The following is a 26,073-nucleotide window of genomic DNA, read 5'->3' as shown; positions in this document are numbered from 1 at the left end:
TGAGGAAGGAAGCTTTTGGTGACTAATGTACCAGGGTCAGTTTTGCAGACCTAGACACTAAAAAATAGGCACAAAGTAGCCACACTGAGGAAAGTAGGGGTGTTCTGACTCTGGAGAGGGAAACTAGGAGGAAGTTGTGAAATGCCCAAGAAGACCCATCCCACATTAGTGGGGGAATTGTTTCTCAGGCCTCCCACACAGACCAGAAGGGAGAGTGTGTGAATGTGGACTGTCATTATGCCAAAAGAAATAAGGAAATGAGGGTTTTAGAGGATCCTTGGAAAACTGGTGAGGACTGATACAGAGTAAAATAATCTATACAACAACAGCATTAAACTGTGGGCTCCTCGAGAACAGGAATTATCTTTTGCCTCTCTTTGTTATCCCCAGAACTTACCCTAGTGCCTGGCACTTAATAAGCACTTACTGTTTGTTGACTTACTGTGAGCAGTATAAAGAGAAAGAACTTCAAAAGACTTAAGAACTTTGACCCATGCAGTAAGGCTCTAAAGGAAGGAAAGGAATGAGCACTTACACGATGCCCACCATGTGCCAGGCACTGTGCTGAGCAGTTTACACCTTTATCCTCCTAACTCTGGAAAATGACTGCTACTAGTGTCCTCATTGTACAATTGAGGAAACTGAGGTAGACAAAGGGTAGATGGTTTGCCCAGGAGCCCACACGCTGAGGCTGGATTTGAACTCAGGTTTTCCTGACTCCTAGCACTCTTGCCACCGTTGCTGCCCTTTTCAGAGGGACAATGCACAGATGTGGACGTGGTGAATATATGATTTTTTTTGCTAGACCATGCTTATTTATATAGTTTTTTGGACTAGTGATAATAGTATGTCCCCTCTCCAAAAAGAATGGGGAAGAGGAGGAGAAAGAGAATCAGGAGGAGACAAAAAAAGCCTTTTCCAGAATTTCAGAAAGAGAAAAAGAACAGACGGTCAGACAAGCAAAAATAAACCCTCAGATCCTCTTGACTCCAAGATCAGTGCTTTATTCACTGCACTGTCTAGCTGCCCCATCTTTTTTTTAGGTGTTTATGAAGTTCATAATTTTAAAAAATTAAGCACAACATAAAAAGCCCAGTTGAAAAAAATGTACTTTATCCTTAAAGGCAGTTGGGTGCTTCTTGAGCAGGTGGTGACATGATCAGCCCTGCACTTTAGGAGTATTAATTTGGCAGCTGTAGTTTGGACAGGAAAGAGACTAGGTGCAAGGAAATGAATTAGGAGGCTCTAGATGAGATCCAGGGCTAGGTGGTGTCTGGGGACCCAAGCATCCAGCCTTCCAGCCCTAGTCCCTATAGGACTTAAGGCTCTTGGCCACTTCACTCCTCCAAGTCCTCACCTGGAACAAGCAGGATGCTGACACTCTGTGTCCCATGACGGTTTTTCCCCTCACAGCGGAGGCTGAAGGCAGGATCTGGCTTTTGCCTCAAGCTCAGGCTGCTGTTGGTCCAGCCCCCTGAGGTAGTAGACACCGTCTGGAAGGTGTTATTGCTGCTGTTTCCCTGGACGGCGTTGTCCCCCAACCACCAGTACAGGGAGGGGGCTGGCTCAGCTTGGACAGAGCAAGTACAGAGCAAGCCCTCCTCAGTCCAGGAACAAGAGGAGTTGAACATCTTTGGAGGGTCTGTTGGAGATGAGGGAAGAGCTGGAAGTTTATTGTAGGACACTCTTGCCCTCCTCCCTTTCCCGATTCCCATCCCCACCTCCCCAACAAGATTTCCATTCTCAATCCCTTTCACTCACACTGCACGGAGATCACCAAGGACGCCTTCTTGGATTTCAGTGGGCCCTCGGTCTGGCAAATGTACTCTCCAGAGTCACCTGGCCCTACCTGAGGAAGTTGCAGGCTCACAAGCCCAGCCGCCGAAAGCTCAGAGGAGGTCAGAATTTGCTTCCCCTTAGTCCAAGTCAGAGAGACGGCTGGGTAACTGTCAGTGGTACATCTCAGACTCAGGGACTGCCCCTCCAAGACTGGCAGATATGACTCATTTTTCAGAAACTTTAGGACTGGGGAGAGAGCAGCCCCAGAATAGTTTATAACAGACACTGCATCCCCTGCTTCCTCTTCTCTCCAATATGCCCATTGCCTTCCTCCCTTGACTCCCAACACTTGTGCGTTGTTCCCTACCTGTCCAATTTTCTTGGTGAACCTGAATGGTTGGAGTCTCGGGAGGATCTGTAAAGGAAACATAATGACACTGGAATGGTTAAATTTAGACCTTATCTTTTAAAATTGAGACCATCTTCTCTTCTCCGGGTTCCTGCCTTTGGAACTTAAAGATAACCGTGAGTTGGACAGTCTTCTCTGAGGTCAGATAAAATTTCTTGAAGGTTACTCGACAAGTGATGTTGGTCCCATGGTCCTGGGGTTTGGGAATGAAAGAGAGGTTTGAAGAGGTTCTGATCCTGGTGGCAAGACTCTGGGAGGAGAGGGAAGACCCTATCCAGAGAAATGTGTTCAAACTATCCCCACAGACTCCTGGCATCTTGCAAATCAGGGTCTTTTGGTCCCCAGATTGCAGGGTTTTCGGGACTTGGATATCTGGTTTCTGTGGCAGATCTAGAGCAGGAAAGAAGGAGGCAGTCATACCCCAAGGGTTAATATAACCCTATATTCATCTTCCTTTCCCCAGCTCTCTCCCTCCTTTTCTGGGCATCTCCAGCTGTCTCCAGTCCTTGGGTCACTTACCTGACACAATGACAAACACCTTCTTTTCAAAGTCAGGTTTAGATTTTTCTCTCTTCACACTGATTATGTAATTTCCTGCATCAGATTTCTGAACATTCGTGATGATCAGAGAGCATTTATTGTTCAAGAAATTCCCAATCTTGAAACAGTTTGTAAAATTTTTAGATACTTTCGGTTTGCGAATATTGGTGGCCACTAGGTTGGTATCGTTTTTTGCCTTCCGAAACCAAGAGAAAAAGATCTTGTTTCTGGTTTTGTTCTTTTCATGGAAGGAGAAGTCACAATGAATTTGTGCACACAGTTGCTCCTGAACGGTCACTGTTTCGGGCACATTCAGACTGAATTCTGCTTCTTGTTGGAGCTTCTCTGTGTGGGGAGATTGGGAAGAAGCTCAGGGGCCTCCTCGGGTCCTGAGGTTCCCCCCATCATCCAGCGTTCAACAACCTCGCTCATCCAGTTTCAGCATCTGTCACTACTTACCCCCCCAGACAACAGGCAGCAAGAGCAGACATAGAAGCATTCCTGAAGAAGCAAGACTGGAGGAGGAATCCAGGCTCCATCCTGGGACCTCCTCCAGCCCCGACATCTGTGAAAACGTCAGTCTGTCTGTTCAGAAGGAAAGATCTAAGGAAGCCATTGGAAGAAGAAGGAAAGGGAGCTCACAGTTCTAGGAAGCAAGGAGGAGCGGTCCCAGTGACTGCTGCATCTGGCTCAGCTGTCTCAGACTCAAATTTAATGGGATGGATTTCCCAAAAGTAGCCACAATGGGGAAGCTGGGGTGTTTTCCCTTCAGAATGACAAACGAGGAAGAAGAAGTAGAAGCAAATTGCTGGTCTAAATAATGGTAGCCTAGACTGGTAAGGAAATTCTATCTGGTCTCTGCTACTGAGACCTCATAATGTTGATTTCAATGAACAAAAGCCAAGTGTATCTGAGGATAGGAATGGGAAAAACAAGAGATTTCCTTAGGAAAAAGAGATGTCAACAGAAAATTTCATGTGAAAATAAGCAAGGAAAAGATAAAAACGCAAGGGATTTAATGAAAATAGAAGAAATGAGAAGAGGGGGCAAAAATATACAGAAGTATACAAGAAAGACCTTAATATCCCCAGTAACCATGAAGGTGTGCTTTCTGATCTAGAGCCAGATAGCCTGGAGGATAAAGTCAAATGGGTCTTAGGAAGTATTGCTGACAATAAAGCTAGTGGAGGTGATGGAATCCCACCAAACTATTTAAAACTCTTTAAAAAAATCATGTTGTTAAAATGCCGCACTCCATATGCCAGCAAATTTGGAAAACATAGTAGTCCTCACTGGATTAGAATGGACCCATTTATAGCCCAATCCTAAAGAATGGCACTTCCAAGGAAGGTTCAAATGACTGAACAATTGAGCTCATTTCACATGTCGCCCAGGTTACGGTTAAGATTCTGCAAGCTAGGCTTCAGTAATTTCTGAAATGAGAATTATGGGAAGAACGAGTCGATTTCTGAACACACAGAGAATCAGAAACCAAATTGCCAACAGTCACAGGATGCTGGAGAAAGCAAGGGGGTCCAGAAAAACATCCACTTCTGCTGCATTGACTTCAATGAAACCTCTGACTGTGGATCACAAAAAATAAGTCCTTCTCCTCAAAGGAATCCTCAAAAGAGATAAGATTATGAGATTATTTTATTTATCGCCTGAGGAGCCTATATATGGGCGAAGAAGCAAGAGAAAATGGAAAAAAGAAGAAAACAGAAAATAGAAAAGAAGCAATCAAAAATGGAACAACTGGTTAAGTTAAGGAATCCGAGAAGACTATATATTTTCACCTTAATTATTTAACTTATATGCAGAGAACTTCAAGTGAAATGGCAATCTGGATGGAACAAAAGGTAGAATTAAGTTTGGCGAGAGAAAGATGAACAGTTTCAGAGATGTGGATGATACTACTCTGATGGCAGAAGATGAATTAAGAAGTCTTTTGATGAGGGTGAAAGAAGAAAGTGTGAAAGCTGACTTAAAGCTTAGCACACACAAAAAAACTAAGTTCTTGGCAAATGGAAAATAGCGGGGAAAGCAAGGAGGTAGTGTCAGATTTTATAATTTGGGGCTCAAATATCCTTGCAGGTAGTTACTGCAGCCATGAAATTAAAGGTTCTTGCTTCTTGGAAGACAAATTATGGCAAATCTAGACAGCATACAAAAAACAGAGATGTGACCTTGATAACAGAATGGTCAAAACTATAGTTTTTAAAGTAGTAATATATGTCTGTGAGAGATAGACTATAAGAAAAGCAAAGTAGCAGAAAGGAAGTGCTTCCTCATATTTCCTCTTCAGGCTAATATTGTTTCTAGCAAACAAAGAAGTGAGACTCTTTGTCTTCACTGTTACTCTTTCTAAATGTTCACCGATCATCCTATTAATAGGATGATGGACAATTTCCACAGAAATTAAAGCCAGACTCTTGGAGTTATAATTTGTGAATTAAAAAACAATTTTGGTGAAAATTGGGACATTTACCTTTCTCAGTTTTCATTTGCCTTTCCCATTCTCCAATCTTTTTTAAGATCACTGATGGAAGCCGAATAGGCAACTAGATGGAAGAGTGGACAGAGTAATGGCTCTGGTGTCAAGAAGACCTGACTTTAAATTTGATCTCTAATATTCACTAGCTATGTGACCCCAGGAAAGTCATTTAATCCTTAAGCCTCAGTTTCCTCATCTATAAAAAAAAAAGCTGGAGAAGGAAATGACAAATCACTCCCTTTGAGTATATATATATATATATATATATATATATATATATATATATATATTTAAATCAAAGTTGGTAATACCTCCTTCCTTTTGGTAGAAAGGGAGGGATTTATGTGTTCAGGTAGCGGGGTTTGTTTTTTTTGTTTGATTGTTTCTGGTAATGATAATAATCGCTAGCATATATAGAAGGCCTTAAGGTTTGTAAAGTTCTTCACAAATAATAGCTCATGTAATCCTCAAACATACCCTGGAAGGTAGATATTATTATTCCCATTTTACAGGTGAAGAAACTGAGTCAGACACAGATTTAGTCCTTTGTCCAGGGTCACAGATAGTAAGGGTCTGAATCAGGGTGGTGAATTTAGATCTTTCTGACTCTAGGTTTAACCCTCTCCTGAGCTGTCTGCAAGGGTGGGAATCAGAATGAAGAAATAAGAGGAGTATATCCAAAAATGAATGATATAGTAACAAAGACTTAGTAGGTTTTAACTGAAAATTCCTTTTGCAACCCCACTGTTCCATTTTAACAACTTCCCTTTTGTTCTCCTTCCTCTTCAGAATTGTTCCTCTTTCTGGTTTTCTCTCTCACTCTTTCTGGGCTAACTTCTCTGGGAAGATTTTTATTGAACCTTTGGAAATCCACTCTCCCTAAATAGATGGCATATGTCAGCCAGTGCCTAGCCTTTCCTTCCCTCTCACAGGCTCTGAGTTGGACTCATTAATTTGCCTCACTTTGTCTCACAACTCCTATTATTTCTTTTTCCATGATTAGTTCCTCTTTTGCGGAGGAGAATCGTGTTTAGACAGCTGGTTCCTGTCCCTTTTGAGAGGTAAGGAAGATCATTCCACTTCTTACTTCTATTAATGTCATTTAGAAGGCCCAAAATGTCATCAGCTTAATGGTGAGAGAGTTTTCCTCTCTACCTTAGTTGATATAGTCTCAGAATCAATTAATAAATGGATCAGAATATCCTAATAAAGTGTGTTAAGGATTTTTCTACAACCCTACAATGATGTATGAAGAGATTTCTCTTTGTCTCTGTAATTCTCTGCTTCTTTCTCTCTCTCTCTTCCTCCTTTTTTTCCTCCTTCCTTCCCTCTTTGTCTCTGTCTCTGTCTCTCTCTGTCTGTCTCTGTCTCTCTGTCTCTGTCTCTGTCTTTCTGTCTGTCTGTCTGTCTCTTTCTGTCTCTGTCTGTCTCTCTCTCTATGTCTCTGTTTCCTCCGTCTCTCTCTTTTTCTCTCCCTCCCCCTCACAAGGGAAGTATAGGACCTGGTTAGAAGTTTAGGGAAAGCCACTGTAGGGGAAGAACTTTGTGGTTGGCTGAATCAGTGAAGCCCCTTTGGGACTATCTATGATCAAGGAGTCTGTGTTTCTGAGGACTTTGGAGTAGGGTGGGACTTAGTCTGCTTCTCCTTCTCCACTGGCCATGACAGAACCTGAGAGAGGCAATGCATTCATCCAGGAACAGAGATGCATATCCAAGGGTAGCTCTAGATTGAGAGAGATAGTCACCCAAGGAATAAACTTCAAATTACAAGTCCCTTCACAGCTGAGAAAAATTCTTATTATGGATTTAAGAAAGGCCTACTGACCCTGTGAGTCCTGCTAAGTAACCCACCCAGCAAAGACCCGCACCCACTTAGAGATGCACGAGAACTCTACAAAGAAAGAAAATGCTTGTAGACTTGGGTGAGTTGTTTGGTCACGTGTTTGTGACTGATGGTGATGTTTAATTCTTCATGGGGTTTCCTTAGTAAAGGTACTGGAGTGGTTGGCCATTTCCTTCTCTGCCTCATTTTATAGATGAGGAAACTGAGGCAATCAGAGTGAAGTGACTTGTTCAGGGTCACACAGCTAGGAAGTGTCTGAGGTCAGATTTGAACTCATGAAGGTGAGTCTTCTTGACTCCAGGGCTAATGCTCTGTGCACTGTGGTGCCCCCTAGCTGTCCCATTTGGGCACACATGTCCTTTTATATACTATCTTAATAGCATATTAATTTATCTTTATGTCGATCCTCCTCATGGAAAAAATGTGTATTTATGGGAAAGTAGTAGGAGAAAGTGTTTTTTGGTAAATACCATTCCTATTATATCAGCTGAACATGAATCAAAGTTTTCTGACTGATTTTCAAATGGAAGCACACTGATGCAAGATTGTGGTTAGGAGCAGCTAACTCCTAGGGTTATCCCTACAGTAGTTTCTTCCTCCTGAGGGCCCAAATATTAAATACAGGACAAGTCAGGGAAATAACACACATGGGATACTATAGAAGGAAGAAATAATTATTAGCTTTTCCACTTAGAGAGAAAGAAGGAGAAGAGAGAAACAGAGAGACAAATATATTAAGAAAGAGAGAAAGAATGAGAGAGAGAGAGAAGAGAGGAGAGGAGAGGAGAAGAAGAAGGTGAAGAAGAAGATGTAGAAGAAAAGAAGATGTAGAAGAAGAAGGAGGAGGAGGAGGAGAAAGAAGAGGAGAAGGAAGAGGAAAAGGAGAAGGAGGAAGAGGAGGAGGAGGAGGAGGAGAAGAAAGAGGGCAGAGACACACAGAGAGAGACAGAAAGAGAGAGGAGGAAGAAGAGAGAGAGGGAGAGAGAGACAGAGACAGAGACAGACAGAGAGATGGAAATATATATATATATATATATATATATATATATAGAGAGAGAGAGAGAGAGAGAGAGAGAGAGAGAGAGAGAGAGAGAGAAGGAGAGAGGGAGAGAGGGAAAGGGAGAAGGAGAGGGAGAATGTGTAAGGGACTGTGAGATGCTTGGATAAATCAAGGCTGCACTGACCTCCTCTCCCACCACATCTCATTATTTTATTATGTCTCTGGGTCAGCATTTAAATTTTTTCCTGCCTTTTATTTTTTATCCCACAATCACCCTAGTCCATTTATTGTGCATCTGCTGTGTGGCAGGTACCGTTGTAGGTGTTGGGGAGGCCAGTTTTAAATGAGACAGTTTGTCCTAAGGTCCTTCTACTCTACTTGGCTGCTCTTCCCTGAAAGAAGCCTCCCTTCCAAGAAGGTTAAGAACAAGTCACTGAGAGGCACAGAGATAACAGTGGTTAGAGAACCAGCCCTGAAGTCTGGAGGAGGACTTCAATTCAAAGCTTCAGATATTTAATATTTCCGGGCTGTGTGACCCCGAGAAGTCACTTAACCCCAACTGCCTTAGCTAAATAACTAAATAATAATCCCTGGGAGTTTTTGGCTGACAGTGCGTGCTGTATATTTATTCCAGAACTGGCCATCACTTCTGTGCAGAAAGAAGACAATATGTGTTCCTTGGTGATCTTTGATAGCCAAAATCGATCAAGACATTTGATGGGATGCCTGTTGCTTCCTTTTCCGATGACCATTGTATGGATTGTTCTCCCAGATTCTGCTTACTTCAATTTTCTTAAATTCACGGAGTCATAGAAGTTTTTCCACATTTCTCTGAATTCCCCATATCCTTCACCCCCAACCCCATGGCAAGGATAGAAGGACAGAATTTAGAATCAGCAGGGATTTCTGCCTCTGCTCCAATCTGTAAACTAAGGAAGAATCCACACTACACTCTAACTCCAAGTAGAAGCAATTCACTTTCTCTTGAGTTAAGTGCAAGTAGTATTATCTCCTTTTCATAGATGACGAAAGAGAGTTAGAATCATAGAAGCAGTAACTGTCTGAGACAGGATTTGAACTCAGGTCCTCCTGACTTCAGGGCTGGTGCTCTATCCGCTGTGCCACCTAGCTGCCCCTAGATTGCTTCTTATGGGTTGAACTAAAACACTCTCTTCTCTCTCTTTGGTCAATTCTCCCTCATTTTGAACTAATTCCCACAAACTCTGGCTTTATTCAGGATCCAAATGCCAAAACCAAGTTTTCTCAACCAATCCAAATACTTCTTGAATAACATTCATTAAGCACCTACTATGTGTCAGGCATTGTGCTAAGGCCTGGGAAATGCTATTGTTCTTCCTTCATTCTTGGAGAGGACCAATCACCTGGTTTTGCACATGAATTGGATTTAAGTGAGGTAGAACTACCCAAAATTATCAGCCTCACTCTTTTCTCCAGAATTATTGGAATTCAGTGGCAAGACAAAAGTCAAGATGCCTCATTATGGCTTAGTGAACTGAGGGTACACAGAAATTAAACTTACAGAACTTAGAATGGGGGTTGCATGTAAACAAACATACACAAACATGCTAAATGCAAGATAAATTAAAGATGGCCAATAAAAGGAAGAGTATCATATACAAGAAAGAGCAAGACATCTGTCATGGCTAGATCATAGAATAGAAGGGGAGAATGCTGGTAAGGAAGAGGTCAGGCTGGGGAAGGCTTTTATTCTAAAAAGAATATTTCATATTTGATCTTGGAACTAATATAGAGTCTCTGAATGAGTTGGAGGGCGACATGGTCAGATTTTGCTTTAGGAAAATGCCTTTGAAAATTGGGTAGAGCATGGATTGGAGGGGGGACACTCGAAGTAATGAGTCATTAGAAGACTTAAAGTAGCCAAGGTGAGTAGGTGAGTAGAGCTGAGAGCTGGCACCAAGATGGTGGCTGTGCAAGTAGACAAGAGATATGTGGGACAGGCAGTGAGAAGACAGGTCGGCAGCACAGTGGAGATTGTCCTGTTTTGAGTATTAGGAAGGTCTGAGTTCAAATCCTATCTCAAGTGCTTATTAGTTGTAAGATCTTGGACAAATCATTTAACCATTTGTTTCATTTAATTCATTAAATAACCATTTAATTCATCTATAAAATATGGATGGTTAAATATTTATTTTATTGTTATAAAATATCAATATTTAGCAACTTATCACAAATGTGGAGTGCATGTGGGAGTAGTGAAGATAATACTGAAGTTGAGAGCCTGCTTTGACTGGGAGAAGGGTGGTCCCTTGAGCATCCAAGGTGTCAAAGAAAAAGGTTTTGTTATTTTAAAGACTAAATCTTCCCATCTTGTTCCGGCTGCAAGTACAGAGGCTACTCATGGTCCCGTAACTGGTTGATATGGGAGCTTTGACCTGTTCTTTTTTTGACTTGGTCCAGTCTTCCTCTCCATAGACTATCCAATGGCTCCTGCTCTCATAGTGATGATTCTATCACAGATACTGATCTGGACAGCCATCAGAGTTTAGAATTCTCAAATTCAAAAGATTCATAAGCTTTAGCTTTCTGATGAGCTGGGATTACAGACAGGCATGTGAGACAAAATTTTTTGTTGCTTAGTCATTTTCCAGTTGGTTTTTCATGACTCCTTTTGGGGTTTTCTTGACAAAGATACTGCAGAAGTTTGCCATTTCCTTCTCCAGATTTGACAGATGCGGAACTGAAGCAAATGGGTTTTGCCCAGACTTTCCCAGGGTCCTAAAGCTAGTAAGTATCTGAGGCTATACTTGAACTTAGGAAGAGGAGTCTCCTTGACTCTAGGCATGGCACTCAATGCTTCTATGCATGAGAGTGCTTGGCAATAACAGGGAAGTTTGGAAGAAGGTAGCACTGGGAGGAAGCTAATGAGTTTATGACTAGTATCAGTTATATTTCTCTTTAGCAGTTTGGTTCTCCTACTTCACTATCGAGGTTTGCCCTATTGGTTCTAGATGTAGTTTGAACACTTTGAACACTCCTTTCCCACAAGTTTAATGCATTGCAACTCATAACTCCTTAGCTCCAGGTATTCAGTCTTCCCATAAAGAAGTATGACAGGTAAACACAACCATGCCATGGAAAATTACTCCAGTATCTTTGCCAAGAAAATCTCAAAGTCATAAAGAGTTGAACTTGACTGAAATGACTGAACAAAAACAGGTATCATTCCAGACTGAAGAATTGTCTATCTGTTAATAGAAGGATAAGAATAAATATATTCTCAAAATCTCTGTTATCATTAAGAATTATAGAAAAAGGTTAAAATGATAGGGGATAAATATATTTATTCTGTTTCAATAGTCTTAGGGAAAGACACAAATGGGAGGGATGGAGAGTCTAGGGGGAAAGGGAAGGAAAAGGGGAAGGAAATAATTATTTCATAATAGAGGATTGTAAGATGAAACTGTATAATCATGAAAGAAGGAATGGGGAGAAAAAAACATTCTATGAACCTTAATTTAAGCTGATTGAATAAAGAAAGACTGAACACAATTACCCAGAGATTTTAATTTATGGAAAAAACCTCACAAGGAAAATAAAGGGGGACAAGAGAAAAGGAGAGATAAAGATGTCATGTAAGAAGGAGGGCAGGATATGTAAGGGAATAGTCATGAGCAAAAGCAATCTTGGATGTTGGAGAGAGGAACATGAAGGGAAGACTAAAAAGAAAGGAAAAGTAAATAAAAATGAGGATCAGAGGCAGAGTAAGGGTGAGAAAAGAGCTGAGATAAAGGAACTATCTGATTTGCTTATAAAATACAAGTGTCACACAAATTTTCTTCCTTCTATACAGTCATCTTATTTGTAAAGAGGGAAGGAAGTAAAAAAAAAGAAAGAAAAGAAGTATAAAGATGTACTAGAGGTAATAAATGATTAATGACTATATTTGAGAATGTTAATGGGATAAATCACCCATAAAAAGAAGAAAACAAAGTTTGTTTATTTTTTTTTAAATAGAATCTGCCAATATGCTGTCCATAAGAAATACAGATGAAGCACAAGGTTGTGGTAGAGTTGAAATAAGAAGATAGAAGCAAAATCTATTATGCTTCAGTTGAACTCATAAAAGCAGGAGGAGGGGTCAGCACACACATATATCATACGTATACCTATATCCATACATGCATGCATATATGCAAACATGCAAATATATCTCAAACAATATTAACATGGCTGACTTATAATGTAGATTTCTCTCATGATTGAGTTTTTAAAATTAGACTCTGTCTGAGATCAATGATCACTACCCCTGTGTTTTTCCCCTAACAAAACTCCTGATCATTACTGGAAGGCATTATGCCCTTCTAGATATGTATGTGTGTATATGTGTGTGTATGAATGTATGTATATTTGTATGTATTGTTCCTTCTTTATCCCATTCCAGATGTGAATAGGATTTCAGAACCAGCAGCCCTCTTCCCTCATCTAATTCCTCTTTATCAGTTCCTCCATTAGGAAGGTCTATAATTTGTTCCTATTGCATAATGTTTTCCTACATGATTTTGCTTTTTAGAATCACATCATACTTAGTTCTATCCCCATCTTTCTTTTGGACTAGTCTTAAATAATTTTAAAAGCAATTAGAAACTAAATAACATAATTCTACACAATTGATGAGTCAAAGAACAAATTATCAAAACAATTTCAAATGATCCTCTGTTAGGATAAGATTTATGACTTGCTCTTATAGATTGGCTCGCTCCCACAGCAAGATCTAAGATATCAAGTTGTATGAAAACGTTTAATAACAATGAATTATAAAAAAGGAAAATAAGAGTTGACAGTGCAGTTCTTCCAACAAAAGCACTTAATGCATCCTATGATTAATATAACTAGTACAATACAAAGAGATACATAGACTAGAGGAGGAGTGAAGAAAGAATACATCACCAATTCGGGAAAGCACCAACTTTGCAGACCTCAGGCTGGGGAATCCCAGATTACAGCCCTGCAAGTCCCGACCAGGAGGGTTCCAGGCAGAGCATGCTTTCCATTGGTGAGATTCCAATTTGAGTATTGATCTGTTATGATTTAAATAGCCCAGGGAACAAAGGTGGCTAAATGCCAGCAATACTGACTTCACTTTCTTGAAAGAATCCAGAAGGGGGCCAGTCTTGCCAGAGTCTTTCAAGAGTAAAGCTTTATTCCTGGAATGGTTAGTTCCAGTACACAGATATTATGCCCTTGGTGATTTGGCCAGAATCCACCCAGGACAGTGTTCTTTAAATTATATTTGTTCCCAGGGTTATGCAGCAGCTACAAAACAGGGGTGAATAATAGTTCATTGTACTCCATGGACATGGAGGGAAACTGAGGGCTAACACCTACAGAATCTTATTCTTATACCTATATCTTTCATCCTCCTATTCTAATTTCCACCACCACAAATCAGCTATGTAGTGAGGTTACTTTGGCTCAGTTTCCCAGAACTATGCAGTCAATATTTGTCCCTTCAAAAATCTTAGGATACTTCTCTCCTCCTCGAGTTAGTTTTCTCTCTATGGTCATTGGCGTGATGATGTTTCCACCACTGTTAGGTGTCAGTGACTAGGACTTCAGTTCTATTTAATGACAATATCAATTGGGCTTTGCTAAAGGACAATTACTGGGAAGATATATCAGGATCAAAGTACAAATATCTCCTCAAATACTTCTGAAAAACACTCTTCTCTATATCACCCCCATGTTTTCTGCAGGATAGGATCATTTTTAGTTCAGTTCCTACATAGCATAGATTCCACCAAATTCATGTCTAGATATGGTACATAAGTTGTGATTTCAGCTTCCCTTGGGCAGGATCCAAGAAAATCAGTTTCTGAAAATTATACTTTGCTCCTTGAGACACTGATGCTATACTAATTTAAAAAATCAGACTTCTGGAATCCCAGGAGTGGGATACTTCCCTGACTTTTCAAAACTTACAACATTGGAAGCAACAATTCCTTTGATTGGAATGGAACATATCCCTTATAGAGGCCAAGGACAAAAGTCCATCACACAGGATGACATAGCCTTAGAGGGTACAACATGAGTAGAATCCAGCCAAGAATGGATTAAATGATGGAACTGGCTCAAAACTGAGATATACATATATATTTAAGTTTTTTCTTCCAAATTTATTTTACTTAAAGAAAAAAAAACCCAAATACAAAAGGAATATAAAACAAAAATGAAACAAAACAAAAGAAGACATTGTCTTGTATGCAGCAGAACATCAGGGAGGATTCCAAATATATAACAACAACTACCAGTTCAACAAAGTATATATATTAGTGGAAGAAATTATATTCATGAGTGTCGATCTTTACTTCCTTGTAAATTATTCTTTTGTTCTCTGCTATGCACCTTTTTTACTTTATTCTTTTCCCCCCTCTTTCTCCTCTTCCACCCCCAAGTAGGCTATAGTTAAGAAAGGATTTATGTATATATATATATATCTACATATATATACATATGTAGATATATACATACACATACATACACATGGATACACACATATTTTTCCTATCCCTGCTGACTCTTTGCTTTAATTCTACTCTTAACTTGCTTTCTTATTACTTAACCTCCCCCTACCCATGGATCCCTCCTCTTATCTTCTTCCCTCATCCCTTGATTCCCTGTCCACCCATCCCTCTCCCCTTATTTCTTTAAAGATGTTGGAGACTGCTATACTACTAATGGTACATATGTAGTGTTGCCCATTTAATCCATTCCTGATATGAGTAGGTTTTCAGAACTATGAACCCTCCTCCCTCCTCTAATGCCTCTGTAGCTATTCTTTTTCTGCACTTCATTTGTATGACATAATTACTAATTTTACCTTAACTCTGTCCCAATCTTTCTTTTGAGCTGTTGTATTGCGATTTCAATCTTAAACATATGCTATAAATATTCCATGTTAAAAAACATAAACAATTTATCCATGTTGAGTTCTTTGAAATTGTTCTTTGATATTAGCTTTTATATGTTAAATTTCCTGTTAAGTTCAGATTTGATTCATAGAAAGTCCAGGAAATACGAAAGTTCATTGATTATCCATTTTTTCTCATTCAATATTATAGATAATTTTGCTGGATATGATATTTTTGGTCTGAAAAGAACAGGTCTAGTTCTTTTGATTGTTGGTAGATATGATTCCAAGATCAGTGATCTTTTATTGTGGCTACTGATAAGTCCCATATAATTCTAATTGTAGTTCCAGCAAATTTGAATTGTTTTTTTCTTGTTTCTTGTCTCTTTGATCTGGGGGTCTGGAAATTTGGCAATAATATTCCTACTGTTTTCCACAGAGTCTTGTTGAGGTGGTGATCAGTGGATTTTTTTTCTATTTCTACTTTCCCCTCATGTTCTATCACTCCAAGACAATTTTCTTGGATTATTTCTTTCATTATTGTGTCAAGGTCCTTTTTTTGGTCACAACTTTCAGGCAATGCAATTATTCTTATATTTTCTCATCTTGATTTGTTCTCCAGATCTGTTGTTTTTCTATAAGATGTTTCACATTCTATTCTATTTTTTCATCCTTTATAATGTGTTTTGTTATTTCTTGATCTCTCATAGCTTCATTGGCTTTCCCTTGCCCAATTCTAATTCCCCCCCCCCTTTTTTTGCTGAGGCAATTGGGGTTAAGTGACTTGCCCAGGGTCACACAGCCAGGAAGTGTTAAGTGTCTGAGGTCAAATTTGAATTCAGATCCTCTTGACTTCAGGGCTGGTGCTCTAACCACAGCGCCACCCAGCTGCTCCCCATTCTAATTGTTAAAGAGTTATTTTCATTTTTATCTTCTTTTCTATTTGGTTAATTCTTTTTTTTCATAATCTGCTTGTTTTTCTTGGATGTTCAGTTTTTATTTTTTATTTTTTTTTTTGTTTTTCCCCAATGTCTCATTTGATTTCTAATTTTTTTTTTTTTATAAATTATCTCTGAACATTACTCTTTGGAGTGGAAGCTTTTTTTTTTTTTTACTTCAGTGTCCTTCTCTGAAGATGAACTTTGTTCTTCCCTATTCCCAGAGTAAGTTTCTATGGTGGGATTCTTTCTTCTTTGCCTACATATATTTTTTAAAATAAGAGATATTAGTGTAAGCACCTCTAATCGTGGGGTTGGAGATATAGTATCTCTGTCTTCTCACCTTCTCACAGCTCTCTCCTCTGACCAGGAACCCCAAACCAAAAGCCTCTCTCTCCTTCAGATGCCCTTAGCCAGCAGCTCCCCTGCCCCTCTGCGTCTGGACTCATTGGTGCTGGTTCCTTCTCATCCAGGGTTGCATCTCAGCAGCAGAGCTGGGCCTGGCACTCCCCATCAGCCAAGGTTCACCCACTCTTCTTGGACTCAAACCCAACTTGACAAACAGTCTGACAGGTTAAAGTCTCTGAGGTTCCTGCTGAGGCTCCAGCCATACCCAGCTCACCCCAGGACTCCCCACTTGGTGTTTCTGTGGAGCTAGCCTGGAGATGTTTGTACTTCACATGGGTTAATCCCAGATTCTTCAGATCTTCTCAGGTTGTATCACGAGGACTCCTATTCTATCCCAAGTATTCTGGATTTTTCACAAGTCTATGTTCACCCTGAGGTGCAAATTTGTTCTATTTGTGGGGGAAATTGGGAGAGCTTGAATTTTACTATCTACTCTACCATCTTCCCAGAATCCTCTGAGAGATCTTTTAAAATGCCTCTATTGAGCAGTCTTATCATACTCAAATAGAAACAGATCTCTGAGGGCCATATATTAACTTAGGAAACCCATAGATAAACATCTTATATGGTGACTGTATTTTTTTTATTATTTCCCAATTATATTTTAATCTGATAATTGAATTTTGCCAGCTTCTTTGTAGACTGCTAAAGGGTCCATTCTACTAAGTGGTTAGGTGATCAGAACCAATTACAGAATGCCTCTGTCTGTTCTGATGTCTTTCTAAACCATTTCTTTCAAACATTATTATGTTATTCCTAGGAATAGCTTCCCCAGCATCTCTATGTGGGATACACCATTAGAAGCACTCTGCATATGAGTCATACCCCATTACAGAAAAAAAAAAGGAACGGAATATATGTGGCTACTCAGAGAAAAAGGGCTATTGTCACAAAACCAGTACAGTTTTCCCTGTTTCCATCTCTCCTGGATATTGATAAAATTGTACAATCAACCAATTGGTTTGAAAATTCATGGTTGTGCTCATGCAATAAGCCAGTTACCTTATACGTGATTAAAGTATGAGGGGGAAGGAATCAATGAAGAAGAAATAATGCAGCTATAATCATCAGGAAGTGGGTAACTCACATCTTGGTTCCCTAATTGGAAACTTATTGTGTTCCCTTGTTTCCAGTTCCAAGGTAAAGTTGCAGCTCCTCTGTTTAGTAAATGGCCCTTGTCTGTAACTGGGAGAAGTCATTTGAATCTTCCTTATCCATCGCCAGGTTGAGTGAGTATTATTGCCTGTTCACCAAATCAGAGTCTCTCCTGTCTCTCTCATAAGTCCTGGGCTTTACAATTAGCTTTTTAAATAGCATGGATCTCTTAGCCTTCATTTGGTCCATGGGACGACTTTGTCTTGACATCCCCAAATTAATGTGGAGTTTGTTTTCAGTTCGGACTCCTTTCTTGGGCTTCTCATTGGTCAGGATAAAGCCTGGGGCCTCTCAGCCACTGCTTTATAGAAAAGGCAATGGAATTGTCTAGACCAAGAAAAAGGAAGGAGGGTCATCATTATCACCACCACCACCACAGCAGCGTCACTGGTCTATGATTCCTTGAAGAACTTGTACACTTTGGGGGAGGGGGGAGTCATGTATTCATTTATCTAAGCCATTGGAAGCTGACATCTGGATTTGAGCTGGAGGATGTGGAAGGGGAGAGGAGGGCTGCATTATCTACTGAAAGTTGCCAGAGGAAATAGGGCTTGACTCAAGTCAGGCAAGGGGATAGGATAAATTATTTAGAAGTTTTGTTGGATAGAGGCTGGTTGCTCATCATTTATCATCATTGGGTTGGACCTCTAGTCCTATACTGCTGCTTTTTCTGCATTCTTGAAGAGGACCATGACGTCAAGGAGGGGATTCCATGAATGCAAGTGAGTTGATTTAAGTCAGGGAGCACTGGGTAAGGTCACCTGCCTCACCTTGTTCTCCATCTGGTTCCAATGGCAAGATATAAACCAGGCTGACTGGAGATGGCCTTGGACGCAGTGGGAGCAGCCCTGTACCAGTGATCCATTGGAGGATATCAATAAATCTGAGTTTTCTCAATCTGTTCTCTTCATAGCATCAGTTTGTGACTTTCTCTAATGCAGGTCAGCTCTATCTTTTCTGTCCTCTTCTGCCCAGTGTGCAAGGCCTAAAGGAAAGGGTGGTTCAGGATAGACCTCTCAGACTTCCTTCCCAGGTGATTCCTCTTGCTCCCCATCCTCACCCCCAATCTCTTGATGGAAATAGAGATCCATTCTCAGAGGGTGAGAATGTCAGTTATTGTATCCCCTGCTCCAGTAAATAAAAATTAAAATAAAAAACTCCAATAAATCAGAAAGGGTCAAGGCACTGGAGGCCAGGGTTCTGGTCCCTTGATAGAAAGATAGATATACTCACCGAGTGTAATAGAGCCAGATGAAACCGTAAGTGAGGAGAAAACCAGTTGCCATAAGGACTCCCCGGAGCACAGTAATGATTAAAGGCCAAGAGCTATTTTTATGGATTGAGGCTGAAGACAGAGAAGACAAAGTATGTTTCTGGTTAACAATTATCAGTTCCATTTCTCCAACTTCACCCTCCCTGGATGCAGGTGTCTTCCTCCCACCACCCCTTCTACTCACTCTGTACATAGAGGTTCAGGGAGGCACGTTGTGTCCCAAATGGATGCCAGACTTGGCAGGAGTATTCCCCACTGTCTATTCCCTTCAGACTGGGCAGCTTCAGGGGCAGAGCCTGGAAGTGCGAGGCTAAAGAGCTTTTCAGAGTTCGACCTCCCCAAGTCCAGTTGAACATGGCAGACAAGTTGCTGTCAACAGTGCATACTAGAAGGAGGGTCTCTCCTTCTGGGAGAAGCAGGTGAGAGCCAGTTCCTGGGATCAGTACTGAAAAGGTCACTGACTTTAGAACTGAAGAAGCTATGGTCTGGAAAAGACTTTTTCAAGGTCATATAGAGGAAGTTAAAAAAAGGCAAGAAGGCAACGAGACTTGGTTGCAAAAGAATTTACAAGAATCCAGTCCAACCTAGACTTCCCCTTTTTCTCTGATTTCGATTCCACTGATACCCAGAGCTTGGTGAGATAATGAGATAATGCCTTTTGTTTCCTTCTCTTCTTCTGCCAATGGTCCATGTTCAACCCAGTCCTAGTAGATGTCATCCACTTTATATACAGACACTGAGAAGGCAAAAACCTTCTTTAGGAATTAAGGGAAATTAATTATGTAAATTAAATTATATAAATTATTATTTATTATTATACAATTTACTGTTATGTAATATATTATATATAATTACTATATAATTAAATAAATTATACAAATTAAATAAATAAATATGTAACATAATATCACTTATATAATTAAATAAATTATATAAATTAAATAAATCATAGGAAAGATGGTAAGAGATATAGCTAGATCCCAGGACTCAGGATTATCCAGAACCAGCCAGAATCCAGAGGCTTTGTCTCAAGATGGCTGTAGTTACAGTCCTGACCCATCTTCCCTGACAAACCAGCTTTGTTGCTACCAAGTATGCAGATGGATTCAAATAGATAAATATTCCCTAACAAAGAAATTCTCCAAGTGCTCAGCTTCTCTAATAGGGAAAACCTTAGTAGGATTAACCCTTCTTTTAGATCACGGACCTTTTGGATCGTTTGATAGCAAAATTGATTCTCAGAATCATGTTTTAAATAATTGAAAGAAATGCTAAATCCCAGTTAGTGATTAGTAAAAATAAGAATGTAATTTTTCCCCATCCAATTCACAGACTCTCTGAAATCCATGGACCTCAGCTTAAGAGCCCATGGTGACAACGTGAAACATTAGAACATTGCCCTTGATTTCTAGAGTACCAAGTTTGAATCTCACCCCTAATATCTAGCTGACATCTTATCTATTCCTGCAATTGTGGAATTTCAAGTTAATGGACATTTCTCACATCCCCCTGCCTAACTCCTCATCCCCTTCATAGGTGTATATGCAGTGAAGTAAATTAGCTCTTCTGAAAGAAGAATATGATAAAAGGAAATAAAGGAAGGTTTCCTGTAGAAAGAGGTGACACCCTCAGCTCAGCCTCTCGAAACAAAGGGAAGATTCTAAAATTTTTGACCCTGGACTTGACTTTAGAAGACTAGGATTAAAATTGAGACTCTGACACTCACTTTACATGAAACCTTGGACAAGCCTCTAGGCTCTGAACCTCAGTTTTCTGATCTGTGAAATAGGATGAATAATTCTTGTGCTCGGTCATTTACAGGACTGGGGTGAGGAGAGAAACATGGAAACCTTGAAGTGCTAAATAAATGAGATGAGAATGACGGCAATGGTATTGTTGTTGTTGTTACTGCTATTCTAAAATGAGGGGCATCTCTTGGCAAGAGGAATCCTTTCTCCTCTGTCCTCTAGTTCCATGGATCACTAAAAAGCAGAGGGTGCCCTCCCCACAGATCCCTAATAATACCTGTCTTGTTTCCCCATTCAACATGGATGTTCAAGTTCTTCGGTGTATCTGAAATGGAAAAGTGCAGGTGACTTTTTCCTCAGCATTGGAATAACACAGGGACATTTCGCTCCAGAAACAGGAAATGAAGAGTTCCCCAGGGTGTCTTCCCCTTTTGTCTCCCCTTAAAGCTCCAGATGGCTTGGCCATCCAATGACAACTTGTGTCTCGAGTCCTGGAGCATCACCCCCTCCTGTTCACTTTGTCCTGGGTTCCCTGCTTCCAATACTCACAGGACAGGTTAAGTTGGATGGTCCTCTCTGTGCTCACATTGACTTTAGGGAAGGTTGCTCGACAAGTGAGGTTGGAGCCATGGTCTCGGGGCATTGGAGTCAGAGAGATCTCTGAGAAAGAAGTTACCTCTTGGTCAAGATTCTGGGAGGAAAGGGCTGCTCCTCTCCAGGAGAAGATGGGTGGTGTTCCCATCCGACACACCTTAGGAAATGTGCATTTCAGAGTCATAGGATGTCCACACTTCAGGATTTGGGGAACATCAATGTCTGGCTTCAAGGTCAGGGCTGAGGGAAGGGAAGAAAAATAATGAGTTGGGCTCCAGGTCAAGTAACATGCCCCGTACAAGTCCCAGTACTGCCCTACATCCATTGGAGGTAACCAGCATTCTCTCCCCCAGCATGGTCCGCTCTAACTCCAACTCTCCTCCTCCTTCTAGGGTCATCCTCTGCCTTGCTGTGCCCTAAGCTACCCCCTCCTAGGGTTATAGGAGCATGTCCCTTATTATCCATCTAGCCCATTTTTCAATCCCATGGAAATGCTGATTTCACACTTTCCTAAAAACTTTTTTTTCACTTCATAAAAATAATATATTTTTTTAATCACCAAAGAAATGTGTACAAAGTTGTGGTAGTAGGCGAAGAAGCATTCGAAGCAAGGACCTCTTACTTTAGAGCCATGTGTCATGCGCCCCAGCTTCCTCTATCACCTCTGCCTTAGATTCTTGCTCCCAGACAGGTTTCTAGAATGTGTCCTCCCCCACAGCCCTGAACCCCAGGACAACACTTCCAAAGAAGCTTTTTTTCTGGGAGCTTTCCCACACACGCTTCAGTCATGGTTGCCTCCCAGAGGCAGTACATGACAGCTTTCACCCAGGGCTCCCTTCCCTGGAAGAGTTCCCTACCTGTCACATCCACATAAACTTTTAAATCCGTATAAGTGTATTTCTGTGACTCTCCAATGGTCACCTCCAAGAAATATTTCCCACTGTCTGCTTTCCGGGCATCAGTGATGCTCAGGGAACAGTCCTGTATCATTGGGTGCTGGCGGAAGGTGAATCGTCCCTGGGTGTCCTCCTGTACATCCTGATTCCGGTTTGTGGCCACAGGCTTATCTCGGGCAGTGTCTGCCCCTTCCCGGAACCAGCTAGCAGTGAGGGACCAAAAAAAGGGGGAAAAGCGGATCTTGCAAGGAATCGTGACACACATTCCCTCTCTCACTGTCACCGGGCTGTACACCTCTATTTTGGGAGGCTTCTGGGACAGGACACCTGTGAGCCAAGAGACTAAACATCTTATAATGGTGGAAATACGTATAGAAGAATTGCACATATTAAACACATATTGGATTACTTGCCTTCTAGGGGAAATGGTGAGGGGAAGGGAGGGGAAAATTGTGACCCAACGTTTTGCAAGGGTGAATGTTGAAAAATATCTATGCTTGTGTTTTGAAAATAAAAAGGTTTACATTACATTGAATTCCCAATCCCTATATTTATGCCCACCTGCATTTTTGATTTCCTTCACAAGCTAATTGTACAATATTTCAGAGTCTGATTCTTTTTGTACAGCAAAATAACGTTTTGGTCATGTATACTTATTGGGTATCTAATTTATATTTTAATATATTTAACATCTACTGGTCATCCTGCCATCTAGGGGAGGGGGTGGGGGGGGTAAGAGGTGAAAAATTGGAACAAGAGGTTTGGCAATTGTTAATGCTGTAAAGTTACCCATGCATATAACCTGTAAATAAAAGGCTATTAAATTAAAAAAAAAATAATTCAAAAAAAAAAACGAAAATAAAAAGGTTTATATTAAAAAAAGAGACTAAGCATCTTAGACCCTTCTCCCCAACTCCTTCCTTTCCTCCTCTTTCTCCAACCCCTATTCCACTCACTCCTCCTGTCCCCCTTTCTTCCAACCCCATCCCTATCCTTAGCCCCCACCCCACTCACTCCTCCAAAACAGGATCACCAGCAGTAGAAACCGAGTTCTCATCTCTGACCCTCCACCAGAAACCCTGTTACAACCTAAGTCCCAGGGCTTCTTCTGGGCAGGACTTCGATAATTCTTCCCCCACACCCTTATTTTAGTTCAGTCCAAAAGGGAAGTGAAAGAGAAAGTCAAAGTGGAAAGATAGAAAAAGTTACAAGAAAAGACAGCTGAGTTTCTTAGATAGATACTGGCTTGGGGGTCAGGAGGACCCTAGTTCAAATTCTACTTTAGATACTCACTAGAAGTGTGACTCTTGACAAGTCACTTAACCCGAATTATCTCCTCCCAAATAGGGGAAAACCCAAGAAAATGGGTTCCCCATCTTGAGAGGAGACAGACTTTCTGCAAAGGTTCTGGGATCAGCTAACCCACTTTCCTGGACTCCAGAATTTTGCAACTGTGTGCAGGATGATTTAGAGAAAGCTTTCAGGAAAGCTACATGGCTGTGGATCAAAGAACCAACAACCCCCCCCCCCAAAAAAAAAAGAAGCAAACTTATGCCACAGGCTTTTTATGCTCCTCATGACATATACTTCCTTATTATTGCTTATTTGAGTCATCCATATTGACAATAGGGATAAACCTTCCCTTACTCCCTAATCAACACAGCCCCAGAGTAGGAGGTCTAAAACTGGGTTGATGAGCTTTCCCTGGATCTGAGAGCACAGATTCAGAAAGTCCTATTACAAATAGAAGAGGATTTCAATCAGCATATTCACTAGTTCTTTTAGCACAAGGCAAATTGATCCATGTGGATCTTGTGACCACAGCTTATAAAGAGATACATAGGTGGCACAGTGAATAGAGTGGAGTCAGGAGTACCTAAGTTCAAATCCACTCTCAGATACTTCCTATTTGTGATATCCTGGGGAAGATATTTCTCCACTGCTTGCCTAAGTTTCCTTACCCATAAAACTGAGGTAACAACAATAATGACTTCCCAGAGTTTTTTGTGAGGACAGAATGACTTAATATTTATAAAACTTTGCACAATGCTTGACACATAATTTTTGTTCAGTTGTGTCCAATTCTTTGTGGCCCCATTTTGAGGTTTTCTTGGAAAAGATATTGAAGTGATTTGCCATTTCTTTCTCCAGCTCATTTTACAGATATGAAAATAAGATAAACAGGGGTAAACAACTTGTGCAGGGTCATCCAGCTAGGAAGTATATGAAGACAAATTTGAGCTCATGAAGATGAGTTGTCCTTATTCCAAACCCATTGCTGTATCCACTGTACTACTTACCTGCCCTGGCACACACTTCATAAATGCTTTTTGATTTTTTTATTTCCTTCCTTCCTTCTTTCCATAAAAACCATACCCCAATATCTCCAACTTGGTCCCAATTCAATATGCAAAAACCAAGGAATTTCTAAATCATCCAAGGATAGCCACAATCATAATATTCAACCAAAGCTTAGGGCTGGGATCTTCCTTGGGCCAGCTGCTTCTCTCCTTTTTATGAAATGGAAGCAAAGATGCTTGATAAGTTTTATCTAAGTCTTTCAGATCTCATGAAACATTCTTGTAGTTGAAGGAAGTCTTTGTGCTAAAGAATTATTCTTTCCTCAATTTTCTGATTTCTTCTAATGCGTATCCAGTTTGTAGGCAGCTTACTCAGGAGCATTAAGTAACGTGGTCCTACTGAAGCTAATGGGCTGCATTCCAGTTCTCTGCTAACATTTACTGACATTTGTTCACTTCAAGATACTTCAGACTAGTTAATTTATGCAGCACATGCAGAAGTTTGTAGTCTTTGATGGGAATATCAACTCATCTAGCAGGATGACAGGTCCTGCCACAGGCCTGTGATGTCCACCTCGGTAGGTTCCATGGCCTCTTTGACTGTCTTTATTGTGGTATTGTTTACTCTGGGAAGGAAGGAAGAGGAAAGGATGGAAAAGAAGAAGGGAAGAGAGAGAGAGGGAAGAAAAAAGGAGAGAGAAAGGGAGTAGGATGGGAAAGAAGAAAAAGGGAATAGGAGAGAGGGGAAAGAAAAAGAGAAGGATGGAGAGAGAGAGAGAGAGAGAGAGAGAGAGAGAACGAATAAGAGAGAGAGAGAGAGAGAGAGAACCCTTTGCATTCATTTTCCATGCATGTCTCTTTCAAATTCAAGCTGGCCAGTGAATTTCTTGGTTTCTTTAGATGAAACATCCTCTCTCTCTTCCCTTCTCATGGGAATTATTTCTCTTTGTGTCTTCAGAATTTCATTCTTGAGAGTTTCCCATTTCTCTGGAGCCCTTGGCAGAAATTAAAAGGATTGAGGGGATCAGGTGCAAAAAAAGATCAGACAGTAATGGGACCAAGGGTCTTTTGACAACATAGAGAGTTCCCCAGGAAGCCTAGATGCTGTGTCTGTTTTGAAAAGGAGCCAATGGATCACCCAACATTATCAAGGTAACATATCTCTCTGTCCTTACTTGGAGAGGATCAAGCAATCAAACAACAAACCAATAAATTGATCAATAAAAAAGGAGTCAGCTTTAAGCTGGAAAATGAAAGGATTTTGCTCATGTGAACAGCTGAAGGAGAACTGGAGCTGATTTTCCATGATTTCTTGGTTTTAGTATATTTTTATTACTTCGATTAAATCTCTGTTGATGAAAAATTGAATGATTGGGAAACATATTGAAGATTACCCCGGGGCATGGAGTTTTCCTATTTTGATTGAGGGCATAATTCAATTGAATAACCTTCATCTAATCCAAGACCCAATGAGGGATAAGTGATCTTAATTACAAAGAGGAGAGTCTCTGGGAAATGTTTTTTGAAAGCCAAGAATAAGTATTTACTCCAGAGCTCCCTTTGGCATCAGGGTTTGCATCTGAGAAGGGCAGCACCAGCTCTGGTCCAAGTCCTGGCCACCCACAACCCCAGTCTTTGTAGGAGATCTGTCTTCCTCCCAGTAGATAAATTTTGAATGTCTCCTGAGTTGGCCCAAGACAGAAGACCTCTCCTCACTGAACCCAGGAGAGTCTGGATTGGAACAAATAGGCCTTTCCTTTTATGACAATAGCAAGTCTTCTTATTTCCACAGAATGATTTCCTGTTT

At 40.6% G+C, this 26,073-nt stretch overlaps 1 protein-coding gene across 1 annotated transcript in view; it reads right to left on the bottom strand.

Moving 5' to 3' along the window:
* Positions 1-22,359, bottom strand: part of LOC105750163 (sialic acid-binding Ig-like lectin 12) — a 29,819-nt gene extending 7,460 nt beyond the window's left edge. The window contains exons 1-8 of the mRNA XM_031961690.1: positions 21,928-22,359; positions 21,026-21,310; positions 20,712-20,801; positions 3,188-3,319; positions 2,708-3,073; positions 2,147-2,194; positions 1,762-2,025; positions 1,358-1,642 (exon numbers count right to left, since the gene is read on the bottom strand). Of these exons, the coding sequence (XP_031817550.1) occupies positions 1,358-1,642; positions 1,762-2,025; positions 2,147-2,194; positions 2,708-3,073; positions 3,188-3,319; positions 20,712-20,801; positions 21,026-21,310; positions 21,928-22,354 (1,897 nt within the window). The 5' untranslated portion in view covers positions 22,355-22,359. The remainder of the gene's footprint in view (positions 1-1,357; positions 1,643-1,761; positions 2,026-2,146; positions 2,195-2,707; positions 3,074-3,187; positions 3,320-20,711; positions 20,802-21,025; positions 21,311-21,927) is intronic.
* Between the last annotated feature and the right edge of the window lie 3,714 nt (positions 22,360-26,073).

This window comes from Sarcophilus harrisii, chromosome 3 (genome assembly GCF_902635505.1).
Source record: "Sarcophilus harrisii chromosome 3, mSarHar1.11, whole genome shotgun sequence".
Lineage (NCBI taxonomy): Eukaryota > Metazoa > Chordata > Mammalia > Dasyuromorphia > Dasyuridae > Sarcophilus > Sarcophilus harrisii.
This window is presented reverse-complemented; position numbering and strand designations above follow the sequence as displayed.